This window comes from Diaporthe amygdali (assembly GCF_026229845.1).
Source record: "Diaporthe amygdali strain CAA958 chromosome Unknown NODE_4_length_2575358_cov_65_588622, whole genome shotgun sequence".
NCBI lineage: Eukaryota > Fungi > Ascomycota > Sordariomycetes > Diaporthales > Diaporthaceae > Diaporthe > Diaporthe amygdali.
This window is the reverse complement of record NW_026517024.1, coordinates 1,050,355-1,065,256: the sequence shown is the minus strand read 5'-3', so window position 1 is coordinate 1,065,256 and position 14,902 is coordinate 1,050,355. Positions and strand designations below refer to the sequence as shown.

Genomic DNA, 14,902 nt, shown 5'->3' with positions numbered 1-14,902 from the left:
TTACCGAAATATTTGTAAAAGGTAGAGGACAGTAAAAGCACACGAGTACAGCCTGGTAGGATTCCTGTTCCACTATCTTGCCGCTTGCTCTGGATCCACAACTCTGGAACTTGCGATTGGTTGATGAGCTCGTAAAGGACAGTCTTGAGACGATGCTCAAAGAGACTTTGGATTCAAGTTTGCGTGTGTCAGAGGTGGAGTTTCTTTGCGGTGAATGGGGTGGACACTATCGCAAGCCACACAGTGTCGAAGAAACTTGGCTGTTCGCCAAGCGCTTGAATGCAGTGTTCAGCGGACCAACAACCTCGATGTTAATTCTGTGCACGACTCGCTGAATGTGTGTGATTCTACGAACGCCATCTAAGCGCTGGATCTGAGTACCCAGACACCACGAGTGGGTATTGCAGAGGCCGACATCGAGATCGTTGAGTCACCCCGCTACTGCATAGGTCATCCGACTAGGAAGAGGATCAAAGCTACATCGTCTTAACAAAATAATCCCTCGACGCAGTACTTTTCTAGGAGACGCAAATGAAGTCGCTCTTGAATCCTCAGGGGAAAACATATATATACGTCGTCGGGCCCATCCGCGACCAAATGATGCCAAAGCTGAATTTTGATGTACGTAGAACTGGCCACGGTTGTGACACGCTGATTTCTGCATCTGCAGAGTTCATGCAATCTGTGATATCTGGGTTCTGTTCACAATTGTTGTACCATGAGCACGCTACAGGGGCTCTTGGATGCTCTCCAGCATCACAAGTTACAACTCCTCTGCATAGGGCCACTTGTCTATGCCTGTGTCTCTTTCATCATCAAAATCGTGTACCGGATTTACTTCCACCCTCTTGCTAAGTTTCCTGGTCCCAAAATTGCAGCTGCAACGCATCTTTATGAGGTGGCCTGGGATTATTTTGGCCAGGGGGCGTATCTATACGAAATTCAACGCATGCATGAAAAATATGGTACGTGCTCTGGTGCCAGAAGAAGTAAACGATGCTTTGGTTGCAGACCGCTGACGCCGTCGAAAGGACCAATTGTTCGAATAAACCCGATCGAACTATCGGTCAATGATCCGGAGTTCTATAACGTGCTCTATGTCGGAGGATCGGTTAGGAAGACAAATGCCTTGCCAAGTTTTGGAGATGGAATGGACTTCAATGGTGGGAAAAACCTAAAGGACAAAAGTCTCGTGACTCTTATAAATGACGAAGCTAAAGTTTCGGCACAGGCTCCCACGGAATGACAGTCGACCATGATCACCACAGGCTTCGGCGGAAACCGATGGAGCCCTTCTTCTCCAAAGGAAGCATCGCAAGACTAGAGGATCGACTCCAGGAGCTCACTGTGACCTTAGTGCAGAGGCTCCATGAGTACAGAGGGACCGGCAGAGTTCTGAGACTCGACCACGTTTTTGCTGCTATGGCAGGCGACGTCGTTAATGTCTTGTGCATTGCTAATCCGACTATGTCGTTTTTACGTCATTCAGACTTCAATCCATACTGGTATGAGTTGTTTCACACGCTGATTCGTTCCATGCCTCTGTTCATGAACTTTCCGTGGGTCATCAAGTGCGTATTCATCCTTTCCATTGAAGACTTTTGATGTACCGGGATGCGTCAAATTAACGGTGTGATGGTGCAAAAAGAATAGTAAGACTGATTCCTACGTCTTTGCTGGAGAAACTGGACCCTCGAAGTCAAATGTTTCGTGACTGGCGAATGGTATGTCAAGCCCCTCGACCGTGCATGTGGGCGAGTGCCGGTGCTGATGAAGGACAAACTAGATGTCAGTCAACCATATCATTGATGCAAAACAACGCAAAGAGAGAGGTCTCATATTTGTGAATGAGGAGGACAAAATGAAATGCGAGACACTGTTTGATCACATCGTCAATAGCGATCTACCAGAGGCTGAGCTGTCTGTTGAACGACTGGCGTCTGAAGCACAAGTGGTCATGGGGGCTGGTACCGTGACCACCGCACGTACTATGGACTTTCTAGCTGTACGTATTCTGCTGAACGACAGCGTTTGCCAGCGTCTCCGGGACGAGCTTCGAGAGCCGATGAAGGATTTCCCGGAACGAATACCATCCTACGCAGAGCTTGAGAAGCTGCCGTGGCTTCAGGCTTGCATCAAGGAGGCCTTGCGTCTTAGCCCGGGCTTGACTCACCGTCTGCCGCGAGTGTCACCACACGAGGAGCTGATTTACAAGGACTGGGTCATTCCTAGAAATGTGAGTGTTCGGAACCACGCGATTTTGTGAGATTATTGACGGCATTTGGCTAAGCATCTCACAGACACCCGTCGGTATGTCGGCTTTGTTTATGCATATGGACCCATTGGTGTACAAAGATCCGACGGAGTACCACCCGGAACGGTGGCTTGAAGATGTCACTCCCGAGATGCATAGGAACTACGTGCCTTTCACCAAAGGCTCGCGTCGGTGCTTGGGTGTTGAGTGAGTGGATCCAGCTCCGCCCACCGCATGCGTCTGTCTAACACGAAATCACAGGCTATCCTACGCCGAAATTACCCTAGTATTTGCGTCGCTTTTCGGTCCGAAAGGACCGAAGCTGAAGTTGTATGAGACGAACGAGTCAGACGGGGACCCAGCGTGCCATTTCCTCCTCCCGCTGCCTCGGCTTGATAGTAAAGGTATCCGTGTTACCGTGGAAGCTTAATTTGGCCAAGACATAGTCACTGAATTCACCGTCGAATTCTATGCTTGAAAGCGGATGAGGGCACGAATTATGTATCACTTGCATTACGGGCGGCTCTATCCATGGTATACTCGTCTCTGCACTGTGTCGGCTTCTTGGTGGGTTCCACCATGTAACGTTCCCCTTCTTAAATATGACCAGACCGAGGACAATTAGATCGCATGTGTTGTTTCCCCATTCAGAGTCTTTACACCCTTCAAACAATACTACCTCACACATCTGCCTCTTACAGGGCTTGATAAGCATTTGAACCTACGTCCTTTCAGGGGAAACTATGTCCCCACCTACACAAATCAAACCGCCTCAGGGGACCACCCCGGTTCCTCCATCCGAGCTAGACCCGCGCAGTGATGAGGAAATAGTACGGTCCATTTCAGCGCATGTCAAACCGACAGATAGCGAGAAGAACATGTGGGCCTATTGGCACAGCGGATGGGAAAATATGCCCCCGTGGACCAAGCGCAATGTTGTGCACTGGGCGCGCATGCTTGGGACGGAATGGACCGTGCGGGTGCTGGACGGGATTCCAGGCTCAGCCAACTACTATGAGCGATTTGTACCACCGCATCTTCTCCCGTCGGCTATGAGAGAGAGACGCATGTCTGGACCATATGTCGCCACACACTCTGCTGATTTCGTCCGCCTCCCGCTGCTTTTCCTATATGGAGGATGTTGGCTGGACGTAGGAGCTATACTCGTGCGCTCTATTCAGGACGTCTGGGACGTGCTGGCCGACCCGAAGCAAAGTTACGAGTTCGCTGCATTTACTTACATGATGCGTCCCGGCGAGGCCAGCATCATCAATACCTGGATGATGGGTCGCAAGAACATGGAATTATTGCGTCGGTGGCACGACACCTTTCTGCACTTGTGGGGCGACAAGTCATCATGTGATGGCCTGCACAAGCACCCACTCCTCTCACACTTGCGGCCGCTGAGCAGTCTTACTCATGGACTGATTACCGACGAGAACAACGAGCCCGTGGCCAAGACGGACAAGATAATAGACTACGGAGCCCAGGTCTACTGCCTCGACCGACTCAGAGACCTGGTGGATACCAACGACGGCTGGAATGGCCGCCAGTGTATCGAAGAGAAAACTTTCCTCCTGGCAGCGCTGGATGAGATGTGGTACTATCAGCCAAAAACCGATTATCTCGGATCAAGGCAATTTGAACTGCTAACCACCCGATACGATGCGCCTGAGCCGCAGCGGGGCGATGCCGAGGAGTTTGTCAACGACATGCTTGCCAATACAATGCTCATGAAGTTCTGTCATGGATTGAAGGATGCGATGGTCTCGAGTCTGGCAGATATTTGGGATGATCCGAAACATGACGGGACCGACTGTGCTCCAGGTACCTTTGCCGAATACCTTCGATGGGGGACTCTCCACTTGCGCCAGACAAGAACTCTGGAGCCAGTGAAGCTCACCGCCCCGGCTGGCAAGCTCCATCACGTCGCGATGTTTGAACCATTTCCTTCCACCAATTGACTTTTGTCTGCTACTGTGTTGTACCTGATTTTAGCTTCCTCGTAATCGTACATAGATGACCCAATAGTCTAGAACTCCTAGTCCTGTGCTGTCAAATTCTAAAAATTGGGCTGTCAACTAGACCGTGTCTCAGGTGGTGCGGGCAAGTATCCTCGACTGCTGTCGAGTCAACCACAGTATTCCTGCTTGCCCAATCAACCAGTGACTTCCCCCCCCCCTCTTATTTTCTTGGCTAGGCTTGGAGGGAGAGGGGGTGGAGACAATGGCTGGCGCGGTAGATTGAAAGTCCGGTGCGCGCTTAAGTGGTTCGCTGCGGGGACGACATGGGGAAAGTGCGGGATGCTTCATCCAGAGCCTTGTCACGGACGGCCTGGACGTACTGCATCCTCAAAAATTGTATGGAGATGTCGCACCTAATTTTCTCCGATGAAATACGCGCCGGGACAACTATTGAAGGGGTGCTACACTGTGTGGCAAGCGGCTGCAGCCTGACTCGTCAGCCTTGTGTAAGTGACCTCCTGCGCCAAGCACATGGTTCGGCAAGTTCCACGTTGTTACCTGACTCGTCAGCCTCGTCTCGGCAGCCCTATGTCTGGCGCTAAGCGTATTGTTTGGCAACTTTTATGTTAAGCTTTATCATCTAACTCCTTAACCTTATGTCAACAGCCCCTCGCGCCAAGTATGCAGTTCAGCACCCTTTCGTATCAAGCTGTACTGCTGACTCGTCAGCCTTGTGCTAGTGACCACACTTATCGCGCCAAGATCTCATGCGGCAACTTCCACGTTAAGCATCACTGGCTGTGGGGACCGCGCGGGGTGGATACTACATAGTCGAGTTGCCTCAACCATCTCGACTATGTATCCGCTTTTGACACCTCACGAGGCTCCATGGAAACATTCATGAATCTAGTTAGTAATGCCCACTTTTTAAGAATCTTGCACGAATCAGTCATGACCACTTGTTGATTACTCGGCGAATCCGTCGGCGTGATGTTTGGAAGCACAATACGAACATCTTGGCATTTAAAGTGGTTGTCAACATGTACGAGTCGCGTGATACGCGTATGAGAAGCGCGGTGCGGTGAGATAGCTAATCAATTACTGTGCTTAGCCATATACTTTGTATCCCATGCCATCTCGAAGAGACGGCATTTTTAGGTTTTAGTGGACTAAGCGCCCTGGGCTGTGCCCCTCCGCAACCTTGAATTTTAAGCAATATGGCGAGGTTATTGATCTCACGGGGCTTATGGCTTGGGTCTCACCACTCGTGTCCACAGCACTTGATAAATTCAAATTCCTAGACTACTTTTGGAAATATGACGTACGCAGCTTCGCTTGTTCATCTACTGTCCACCTGCTGCTTGGTAGTGCATGCGTTCGCTTGCAACTGACTTGCGACTCCTGGCACTCTTTGAACGCCACGATGCTCTCCACCATGGACACCGTGGCAGCTCTGGCTGCTGTCTTTGTTGCTGGAACTCTGCTTTCACGCCTGGCGAGTTGGATCAGATATCATTTCAAAATTCGCAAGATCCCCTTGGCTCACAATCTTGGCCTTTTGGATAGGATCTTCACCCGCAAGGCCACCGAGGAATTTGCTGTCGATTTCAAAAACTTATCACGCAAAGGACTGGCCAAGGTTAATGTCCTCCACTTGATTGAAATTTACAATATTAGCTGACCAGTATTTGACCTGCGTCAGGATAAAAATGCATTTCGAGTCCAAACAGACTTTGGAGAAATGGTCATTCTGGGTGGCCACTACGCGGAAGAAATGAAGGGCGACAACGGACTGTCCACGGGCGATTACACAAAAATGGTAAATCTGAAGTCTGGAAGGAGTTCGAAAACGACAGCCAATTCTGGAGCTAATACGTGATCTATGATAGGAACTTATGGGTGATATTCCGGGTTTCGAACCATTTTCGTTCGCAGGGGACCATCGGGAACTCATGCACACTGTCATCACTAAAAGGCTGAACCGAGCTCTTCGTAAGCATAAAAAAACACTGGTTTTGGTGACCTAGAAAATTGGGAGCCTGAATAGTCTGCTGATCGGTATCTTGCCCATCCTCCAGCTCGGCTCGCAATCGAGCAGTCCGTGGAGGTCGCTGACTTCTTGAGCCATAATTGGACAGATTCGAATGGTACGTGAGAAAATAAACTAATTATGTTAATCGAAGCAATGACTAAGGGGAATTTAAACACTAGAATGGCATTCTATTCCTCTTTACCAGATGCTCATGGGCCTGGTAGCACGAGCATCCGTGTCGGCTTTTCTGGGACCTGAGCTTGCAAGGAACGAACGTTGGATTGAACTGAACGCCCAGTACACAGTTGTCGGAATCGGCGCTGTGCACGCGCTCCGACCGTGGCCGCGCTTTCTTTTACCCCTTGTCCACCACTTCCACCCCAAAGCGAAAGCGGTCCGGGCGATACTGTCAGAGTGCAGGCAAATTATGGAACCGATTTTACGTAGGCGGGCACAAGCCAAACAAGGCAATCAAATCAAGTCCGCAGTAACTGACACTGCCCTGGACTGGTTCGAAGAAGTAGCTGCCAGCATCGGGCAAAGCTACGATCCCACGGTGGCACAGCTTACTTTTGCTGTTGCGGCTATGCATAGCACTACAGACCATCTCTGTCAGATATTGATCGACCTTAGAGACAAGACTGAAGTCGTAGCTGCCGCAAGGAGTGAGCTGGTCGATGTTGTGACCAAAGACGGGTGGAATCAGACAGCACTTTCGCAACTGAAATTGATGGAGAGCATCATGAAAGAATCCCAGAGGTTGAAGCCTATTAACAGAGGTCAGCACCTTCGATAATGATACATCATGCACTAAGATCAACATGCTGACCTCAGGATCTAGTCATTAACAAGCGGATTGTCACTGAGGACCTTCACCTCAGCAATGATGTCTTCCTACCCAAAGGTTCCTATGTGGCAGTATCGGGCGAGCGGATGCATAATCCGAGCGTCTACGAAGATCCAGAACAATACGATGCTTATCGTTTCATCAAAAAAGCAGAGGAAGGTCCAGAATCAGCACGTTTCTCAGGCTACACATCCATAACCACGGATTCTGTCGGGTATGTTGCACTCAAATCAGAGCTTCAGAGCGAACATGTTCACCGTTGACTGAATAACATAGGTTCGGCTATGGCAAACATTCCTGTCCCGGTCGTGGCTACGTTTCACAAGAAATGAAAGTCATCTTGTCTCACATTTTGCTCAAGTATGACTTTCGTTTTCCGGAGGGGTATCAACCGAAAGGTGTGAACAATGGCTTTGATAGTATCACGGACATTATGGCCTCATGTATGATCAGGCGGCGTGCAGAGGAAGTTAAGTTACCAGGTTGACCGACGCCGGTGAAGAATTGTCTTTGTCTGGGTGGTGACTGTGTTGAGAAGCCGAGCGGCTCTGACCTTAACGATCATCAGGGCTGGAGGATATGCAGGCGCCGTAAGTAGAGACTTTCATTCATCCACAATGACTACATGTCGAGTTAGGCAAAGCGGCGGATCTTCGGTCAACACTTGTCACCCGTTCGATGTAATGTAAATGTGTGAAGGCTGTGAATTTAGTACCCCAAGGAGCGTTTTACGATCTATCCTTATAAGTTCATCTTGCAAAGTGCCTTGTTCCACACCAGAATGAATTTGCCAAAGACATGGCTCCATTCTCACTGGGTCAACAAGAGTTTGCTTAAAGCTCTTGTCACGGTAGTGACATTTTGATGCTTTGATGAAAGAACAATGGGGTTCAACAATGGGTGCCTAGAGCGAAATGGTACTGGAGAGGCATTCTACAGATTTGTTCAAGAAAACACGCCCAGGAACAGTCTAACGTCACTGAGTACTTCACAATCCATATTACATGGAAATCTGCTTTGATGAATGAATTTGACAAGTGATCCGTACTAGTGTACGAGCTATCTAATAACAAATATAAAATCTCGACGTTTGCTAAAATGGACGCTGAGTAGCCCTCCATGATGTTTCACTGCTTAGGCGTTGAAGACTACTTCAATCAGGGCCAACATGGAGCCTTCCGGTTGAGAGATTTGACGAATCTTGAATCTGGGGTCAGCCTCAGTCACAAGCTTGTGCCACTCATCCACGCTTCTCTCACGGCCGTTCATATGGGCAACCAATCCCAAGTCCATAGCTCTATTCAGGTTACATCGTTAGTATATATCCTTGAATTCAAAGTGTGCATTGGGAGGAAACTTGCCGCATGTCCCGCTCCTTCCAGAGGGGAAGAGAGCTGCCTGGAACTTCAGGGAGAATGCAATCGTGGATAAGGACACTGGATCCGGCCTCGAGCTGGGAAGTATGGGCTCGAAGGAGCTTAGTGCAGTACTTGTCGGACCAGTCGTGGAAGATCTGACGGATGTAATACACATCGGCACGTACAGGCTGTGTGGTGAAGATGTCGCGGGACATGAAGTGGACACGGTCCTTGAGCGCGCTGGGCACAGCGGCATGGGCGTCGGCCTCGTTCATCTCCATGTCTTGTACAAGCAGGTCGAGGTCCGGGAAGCGCTCAGCAAGGGCAATAGAGATGCGGCCCCTGAAGCCGCCCACGTCGATTACTTTGGCCTTGCCGAGTCCTGTCCAGTCATAGCCGTCCAGGAGATGATGGAGCTCATAACCGGGAAGCTCCCATTGCGTTGCCATGCCGCTCGCAAACAGCTCAGCATTCTTGGCACTTTTGGCGACGTTTTCGAAATAAGTTCCCTGGACATCATGTGCAAGATTGAACGCCTGAGTTTCGAATTAGCATCACGAATTTTGGATTTGAGGCAATATGCTATTTGACTCATGCTTACCGTCTGATCCTGTTCTTGAACGTCCGGCCACTTTTCCGCCGCGTCTACAAGCTGGAATGAGACGTGCCGCGTTAGCTGACTAAGATCCTGATCCTGAAATTGCAATACATCTTACCTTGAAAATAGTGTACCACCCCATATCGGCACCCGTTCTCAAGAAAGTCAGTAGAGTCTTGGATCGCATCGCTTTGGAAGCCTTGGTGTGCGCGACGTAGCCAGATTCAGGTTCCTGAAAGATACGCCTGCAGATGGCGGCACGCAGGAGCCGCTTGACTATCCCCTCCTCAAAGCCGGTCTTTTTGGCGATGTCGGTGAAAGACACTCGGCCTCCAAGAGGAACAAAATTGGGAATGTCATAGCGGGAAATGAACCCCAAGAAAGCAACATATTCATTCTAAATTAGAGTTAATACTTTAAACACTGCTGAAGGGGATTTGTTCTTGCTCGATCACAGAATCAATGACTTTTACTCACCGAGATGGTCTTAAGAACAAGGGCAGTCGGCTCAAGAAGAATGTCATGCAGCTCTGCTGTTGCATCGAGCACTGCATCCTGGGCTTTTTGGGCCTCGAATGGGAGTGGATCGGGGGAGGCATCTTCGGCGAATGACGGAGCCGGTAGGCCTTTGCTATCCAGCACAGCCTGCAGCTCTGCCACAGACTTTTGAATGGTATTTGCCAGTGCCACTATACGAGAAGTATTCTGGCGGCCGTTTGTCTTGCTGTCACCCATTTTGTCAGATAGATTAATAATCAATTCCGAGTTGAGCTTAATATCTTAGCGGGCGAGTACAATCAGGTGACTTGGTCGATGTGTCTCACTGGAATTAGTTCGGAGCGTGTTCGTTCTATATAGACTGTCGGGTCATGATAAGCAAAGCGTATCCCAGCCTGCTCTTGTGCACATATTCACCTACAGCCTCAATAACTTCCGGGCTGGTTCAAACATGCATTGAAGGAGACCCAGCCCATGCCCCGATACAACGGCATCCGGAAGAAAACAAAGTACGAGAAAGATAGCGCTCAATTGCTCCAGGTTTAGCGAGCAGGATCGAGTGGAGCGTTCAAGTATACACACTGTACTCAACGGAGCTTTCCACGAGCGCGGACTATAAAGAAGTCGGCCAGGTTACTAAAGTTTGTTGACTCGAGTTCCACAGGCATAGTGGGATCCTTGCAACTCTTCAACACTGCACTTGACTCGAGATTCTTGGCGCAAACTCCTCGATTCCACTTGGTCTAGCTTTAGAAGTAATGGCGATAACTTCCGGCGGAGACTTCTCCTCGGCGGAATGGCTCCAATACTGGACCCTCTAATTCACGAACGTCTTTTGAGATAAGCCGGACTTCGATTGGGAACTATCCATGATAGAGTTAGGCCAGTCGTATTCGACAATGCAAGCAATGACAAAACAGAAGCCCCTGAAATCATGGCGCCAACGCGTAAAGGAGAATCAGACCTCTCCAAACAGGTCGCAAAATCACCTCGGAATTTTGAGACCTAGCTTTTCACAGCACTCTCGTGAGCAAAAAATGCTTCACTCTACGTCGTGGCTAGGTAGGTTGGCAAGCTGAGCATCCATTTGGATAGATACTCAATGCAACATGCTTACATCCGCTGTAGACGGCCTCAGAGGCATCTCTGCAACTTGTGTCGTTGTCCACCACTGTACGCTTCAGTGGTTTGGCTGGCATATTCATGAGCCTTGGTTTCCTGGGCAGTCTTTTCTGAAGTTGCCTATAATCCGTCTGCTCATCTCAGGATCTCCCCACGTATACATCTTCTTCGTCATCGCCGGCTATAGCTTGTCATACAAGCCACTCAAGCTCTTTCGACAAGGAAGATTCGACGAAGCAGCTTCTGTGCTTTCGTCCTCGATCTTCCGCCGACATGCACGGCTTTTCGTGCCGACTACTATAGTTACCTTTTTCTGCGCTATCATGACGCAGCTCAACTGGTACGGCAAGGCAGAGCACATGCCTGGTGTCGCTGTTCCAGCATGGGAGCCTCCACATCTCGACAACATTTGGGCGCAATTAAACAATTTTGCGTGGAACGAACTTCTCTTCATGGACCCTGTCGGACGCACTGTCGCAAAGGGAGATCCTGGTGACCAAGTCAAACAGCTTCATAATCCATACGACTACGTGCTGTGGACTCTTCCTGTGGAATTTAACAGCTCTATGGTGCTGCTCATGTTTCTCATGGCATTCTCTCGGGTGAAAAGTAGAGCTCGCATGGTATTCTGCCTAGCCATGGCAGTTTTCTTTCAATGCTTCTTTATATACTGGGCCCTCTTTCTCTTCTTCTCTGGGATGCTAATCTGCGACCTGCGGCTGGAGCTGGGTGAGGCCTCGTCAACAAGAGCTCCATCGAAAGATACCAGGTCGTGGTCAAAACATTTATTTGTCAGGGCTATCGGTGTAGGCTGCTTCGTTCTTTCTTTATGGGCTCTCAGTACACCACATCTGGCGTTTGGAGGCCGTGAAGCACCGGGCTTTGTAACCCTAGCATCCATGATTCCTGAGAGATTCGGTGATCAGCTTCTTATGCCCGTCGCAGCTATAGGCCTGGTCCTCACTCTTGACCATCATCCGTTCTTGCAAGTCCTCTTCACAAATTCGTTTGCACAGTACATGGGACGGATTTCTTTTGCTTTGTTTTTAGTTCATGGGCCATTGCTCAATACTCTGGGTCATGCATTAGGACGAAGATTCATTGCGCTCATCGGTGGTGATACGGAAGAGAGATACCTTGTTGCCATATCACTGACTGCGATGGTCTTCTGGCTTATGACTATTCTTTTGGCGGATTTCGTCTACCGATATGTTGATTTGGCGTCTGTTCAAGTGTCGAAGTGGGCTTATCAGAAATTGTTGCGCACAGAAGAACAACCTGGCAAATACGAATGGAAGAGCAGATAGTGCGTATGATAGACAACGATATAGCTCTAAAAAGATTCAATTAAAGTTTTGGACTTTGGGTATGATCTGACCAAATCTAACGGAAGAGAACAGCTCGCTCCGATGAAAACCGATTCCGTCGATGCTGGAGCCTAGCGCAGCTATGTCATGATTTGGCTCTCCCAGGGACTGACCGAAGACCACGAACGACTTTGCAAAGGTTGCCAAGCCCGGGTTCAAATCAGAGGCTCAGACCATACGAGACAAACAATACCTATCGTCCAGATCAGGAAATTTGGCTTGAAAATGTGCCTCGGGCCGTGAGGTTGTAGCATTTGATGTCCAGGATAAAGTTGCTAACAGTAGAAAAAAGACTACCCCGACCACCACGCAACTACCATAGTGCGCGGCAGTCTTCTTTCTCAACGATCGATGCTGTCAAAGCTGTCCAAGTTCAGCGCACCTTCTTCTATCCTTCGACGAACAAGAATTTCAGTTGTGAAGTCGTAAGCATGTTGGTTCAGCTCTCCGTCTGGTAGCTTGAACTCATACTTGAATAAGATATGGGTCAGGAGCATCTTGGCCACAGTGGCCGCGAAAAATCGACCAGGACAGGAATGCTTGCCGTAGCCCCAGCCCATGTGCTCTGGGCTGACTGCTGTGAACTGCTTAGGTTTGTTAGGCTTCGATTCCTCGGCATGTCTCAAGTGTCGACCAGGATCGAACTTCTCGGGCTCCGGGTAAATGGCCGGGTCGTGCATCCAATGGCCCGAGACGACGAACAATGACCCAGCGGGTATAGTGTTGCCGTTCTCCACCGAGATGTCTTTTTGAGCTCTGCTTTTGAGGAACACTGCAGCAAGGGTTACTGGCTTTGCCCTCGAAGTAATTGACTCTTTCTTCGCAACATGTACTTACCTGCACCAATAGGCTTCAATCGTTGACTCTCTTTCATACATCGGTCCATCAAGTCAAGCCGTGCGAAGCTCGATTTGGTCCATGTATGATCTCTGAGCACATCAGATGCTTCCTCTTTCAGTTGCTCAATAATGGCAGGGTTCCTCGCCAGATCGCAAAGCAGCTGGCACATGAAATCCGTGGTGGTATGAAAGCTTGCAACGGAGAAAGAGACCATGGCCACACCAGGGTTGTAGTCTTCGTTCCCGGCTTTCTCGTCGAGCCATGCGACCCATTCATCAGCGAGTGGCGTCTCCTTCCCGGATTGGGCTGCTTCAAAACGACGTCGGGAGATTTCAGCCCTGCGCTCTCTGACGAAAGGGAAGATATGTTTGTTAACGTTCTCAAGAGCGCTCTGAAGATTCCGAGATGCGGGATGGAAACGAGCAACGAGAGGATGGAGTACTCGTGGCCATTTCATCAAACTGCGACCCTCAGTGAAGGCGAGGCTTGAATAGGCGAACAAGCTCTGTATGTATGCATCATTTCGACAGAGCTCTCTGTTGGTGAAGAAATACTGTGTGGTCTGCGCCACAATTGCAGTCATAGTTTGAAACAAAGACACAGCATGCCAGTCTATCAGGATGCTCGGGTCAGGAACAAGGCGTGTTCATGAGGTCATATCAATGCTTGCTGGGTAAGGGAGCATACCTGTGGAATTCGTCCAGCGCAACTCCAGAGCGTTCGAAAGCTCTTCAGAAAGCTCAATTTTGCGGTTGGATACAAGACCGGTGAGGCGATGAAGAATTATATCTGCATTGCGCTGCCTCCACTCATTCGAGGCAAAGGTGAAAGGTTCGTATCCAGGTGCACTGATAGGCAATTCCTGGAATACATCGCAGGTCAGACTTGGAAATAAAGACTGGGGTTCTCTCATTTCAAATAATTTTTGAAGCCGTTAGGCTATGGGGAACGAATTTCTCCTACGAACTTACACGCTCTGTATATGCCGCCGCGCTGCAGCCATGGCCATATCGAAACTTCTCGATATATTTCGGTGATACAACGAGGACCTCTCCAATCGTGGTATTGATCCTCCAGATTTCCTTTCCCTTGATTTCAACATGTCAGAAAGCCCATAATCCCGAATTTCAAATTTTCTGGACGACTTACTTGTGATTTTGCGAAGCCTTTGGCGATCAAATCTCTGGAGCTGTGCAGCTCTTCTATGGGCGTCACCTTTTTGTCCTCGTACAGAGGGTACGCAGAAAGTCTCCAGCGCTTCAACAAATAATTGCAGCCTCTTGATACAATCAAAGCTGCCAGTACGGCTATCACCGTGCTTATGAGGAGCAGATGGCGTTCCAAACTGGTGACGGTAAACTTGGCCATCTCTGAGTGCCTTCAGATAACAATTTCACTGGAGATCTCCAGGCTTCGATTCGTTTGAAAGAGCCACCCTGCCACACAAGTGAACAGTCAACCCCTACAAAACGTAAGTGAGACGAGCTGACCTCGGTATCGGTCCAGTAACTTGGCCATGAGTACCCACTTGGGGCATCCGGCCGGGAAGGCATTCGTTCCATCCTGGCTGGTCAAGGCACTTTGGATAATGGAGCATGCGTTACTGGGGTGGTACACTGTGTAAATATGGGCGCTTATTTACCATCCAAAAAGAGTATATGGTGGATACATGGCGCAAAGTATATTGTCTCCGGCGTTGAAGTGGGTCGTGTTCAGACGATAAACAAATGTAACTTCAACCCACTGACCAGAGCTTCATGAATGTACATGTCACTGCCCTGGATAGTTCCGTGTGATAACTTTAGCTTCATCCGAGTCAGTAAACTCTGACCGCCCCTTGATACTCAGCTGAAGAGATGACTGTCGTACATCGTCAGACGTGAAACTAGACTACTACGTATTTGTTTATATGCATGTACCGAGGTGATTGCAAGAACCTCGATAACTTCATATTACCTGGGTATGTAGGTACTCTGGATTAGATTCGCGCGTTGGGTATCTCGCACAGCAACAGGATTACAT

The 14,902-nt window shown here is 49.3% G+C and overlaps 5 protein-coding genes across 5 annotated transcripts; 3 read left to right on the top strand and 2 right to left on the bottom strand.

Annotated features, from left to right (window-relative positions):
- Window positions 1-531: 531 nt before the first annotated feature.
- J7T55_008518 (Cytochrome PaP450-2) lies at window positions 532-4,218 on the top strand (the record flags this gene model as incomplete). The annotated part of the gene is made up of 10 exons (XM_053138843.1): window positions 532-621; window positions 734-965; window positions 1,032-1,163; window positions 1,250-1,571; window positions 1,700-1,724; window positions 1,787-2,236; window positions 2,301-2,461; window positions 2,516-2,658; window positions 2,736-2,821; window positions 3,031-4,218. The coding sequence occupies 10 exons, from the start codon at window positions 532-534 to the stop codon at window positions 4,216-4,218; spliced, it is 2,829 nt and encodes a 942-aa protein (XP_052997793.1).
- A 1,423-nt stretch (window positions 4,219-5,641) lies between these two features.
- Window positions 5,642-7,691, top strand: J7T55_008517 (Cytochrome PaP450-3; the record flags this gene model as incomplete). The annotated part of the gene is made up of 8 exons (XM_053138842.1): window positions 5,642-5,857; window positions 5,921-6,037; window positions 6,108-6,210; window positions 6,297-6,365; window positions 6,430-7,029; window positions 7,092-7,311; window positions 7,374-7,540; window positions 7,666-7,691. The coding sequence occupies 8 exons, from the start codon at window positions 5,642-5,644 to the stop codon at window positions 7,689-7,691; spliced, it is 1,518 nt and encodes a 505-aa protein (XP_052997792.1).
- A 739-nt stretch (window positions 7,692-8,430) lies between these two features.
- J7T55_008516 (O-methyltransferase PaMT) lies at window positions 8,431-9,788 on the bottom strand (the record flags this gene model as incomplete). The annotated part of the gene is made up of 4 exons (XM_053138841.1): window positions 8,431-8,991; window positions 9,057-9,107; window positions 9,172-9,450; window positions 9,531-9,788. 4 exons carry the CDS (start codon window positions 9,786-9,788, stop codon window positions 8,431-8,433), a joined length of 1,149 nt encoding a protein of 382 aa, XP_052997791.1.
- An 872-nt stretch (window positions 9,789-10,660) lies between these two features.
- On the top strand, window positions 10,661-11,980 carry J7T55_008515 (O-acetyltransferase PaAT-1; the record flags this gene model as incomplete). The annotated part of the gene is made up of 1 exon (XM_053138840.1): window positions 10,661-11,980. One exon carries the CDS (start codon window positions 10,661-10,663, stop codon window positions 11,978-11,980), a length of 1,320 nt encoding a protein of 439 aa, XP_052997790.1.
- Window positions 11,981-12,381: 401 nt separating this feature from the next.
- On the bottom strand, window positions 12,382-14,551 carry J7T55_008514 (Cytochrome PaP450-4; the record flags this gene model as incomplete). The annotated part of the gene is made up of 7 exons (XM_053138839.1): window positions 12,382-12,812; window positions 12,878-13,492; window positions 13,568-13,742; window positions 13,852-13,968; window positions 14,030-14,250; window positions 14,371-14,459; window positions 14,523-14,551. The coding sequence occupies 7 exons, from the start codon at window positions 14,549-14,551 to the stop codon at window positions 12,382-12,384; spliced, it is 1,677 nt and encodes a 558-aa protein (XP_052997789.1).
- Between the last annotated feature and the right edge of the window lie 351 nt (window positions 14,552-14,902).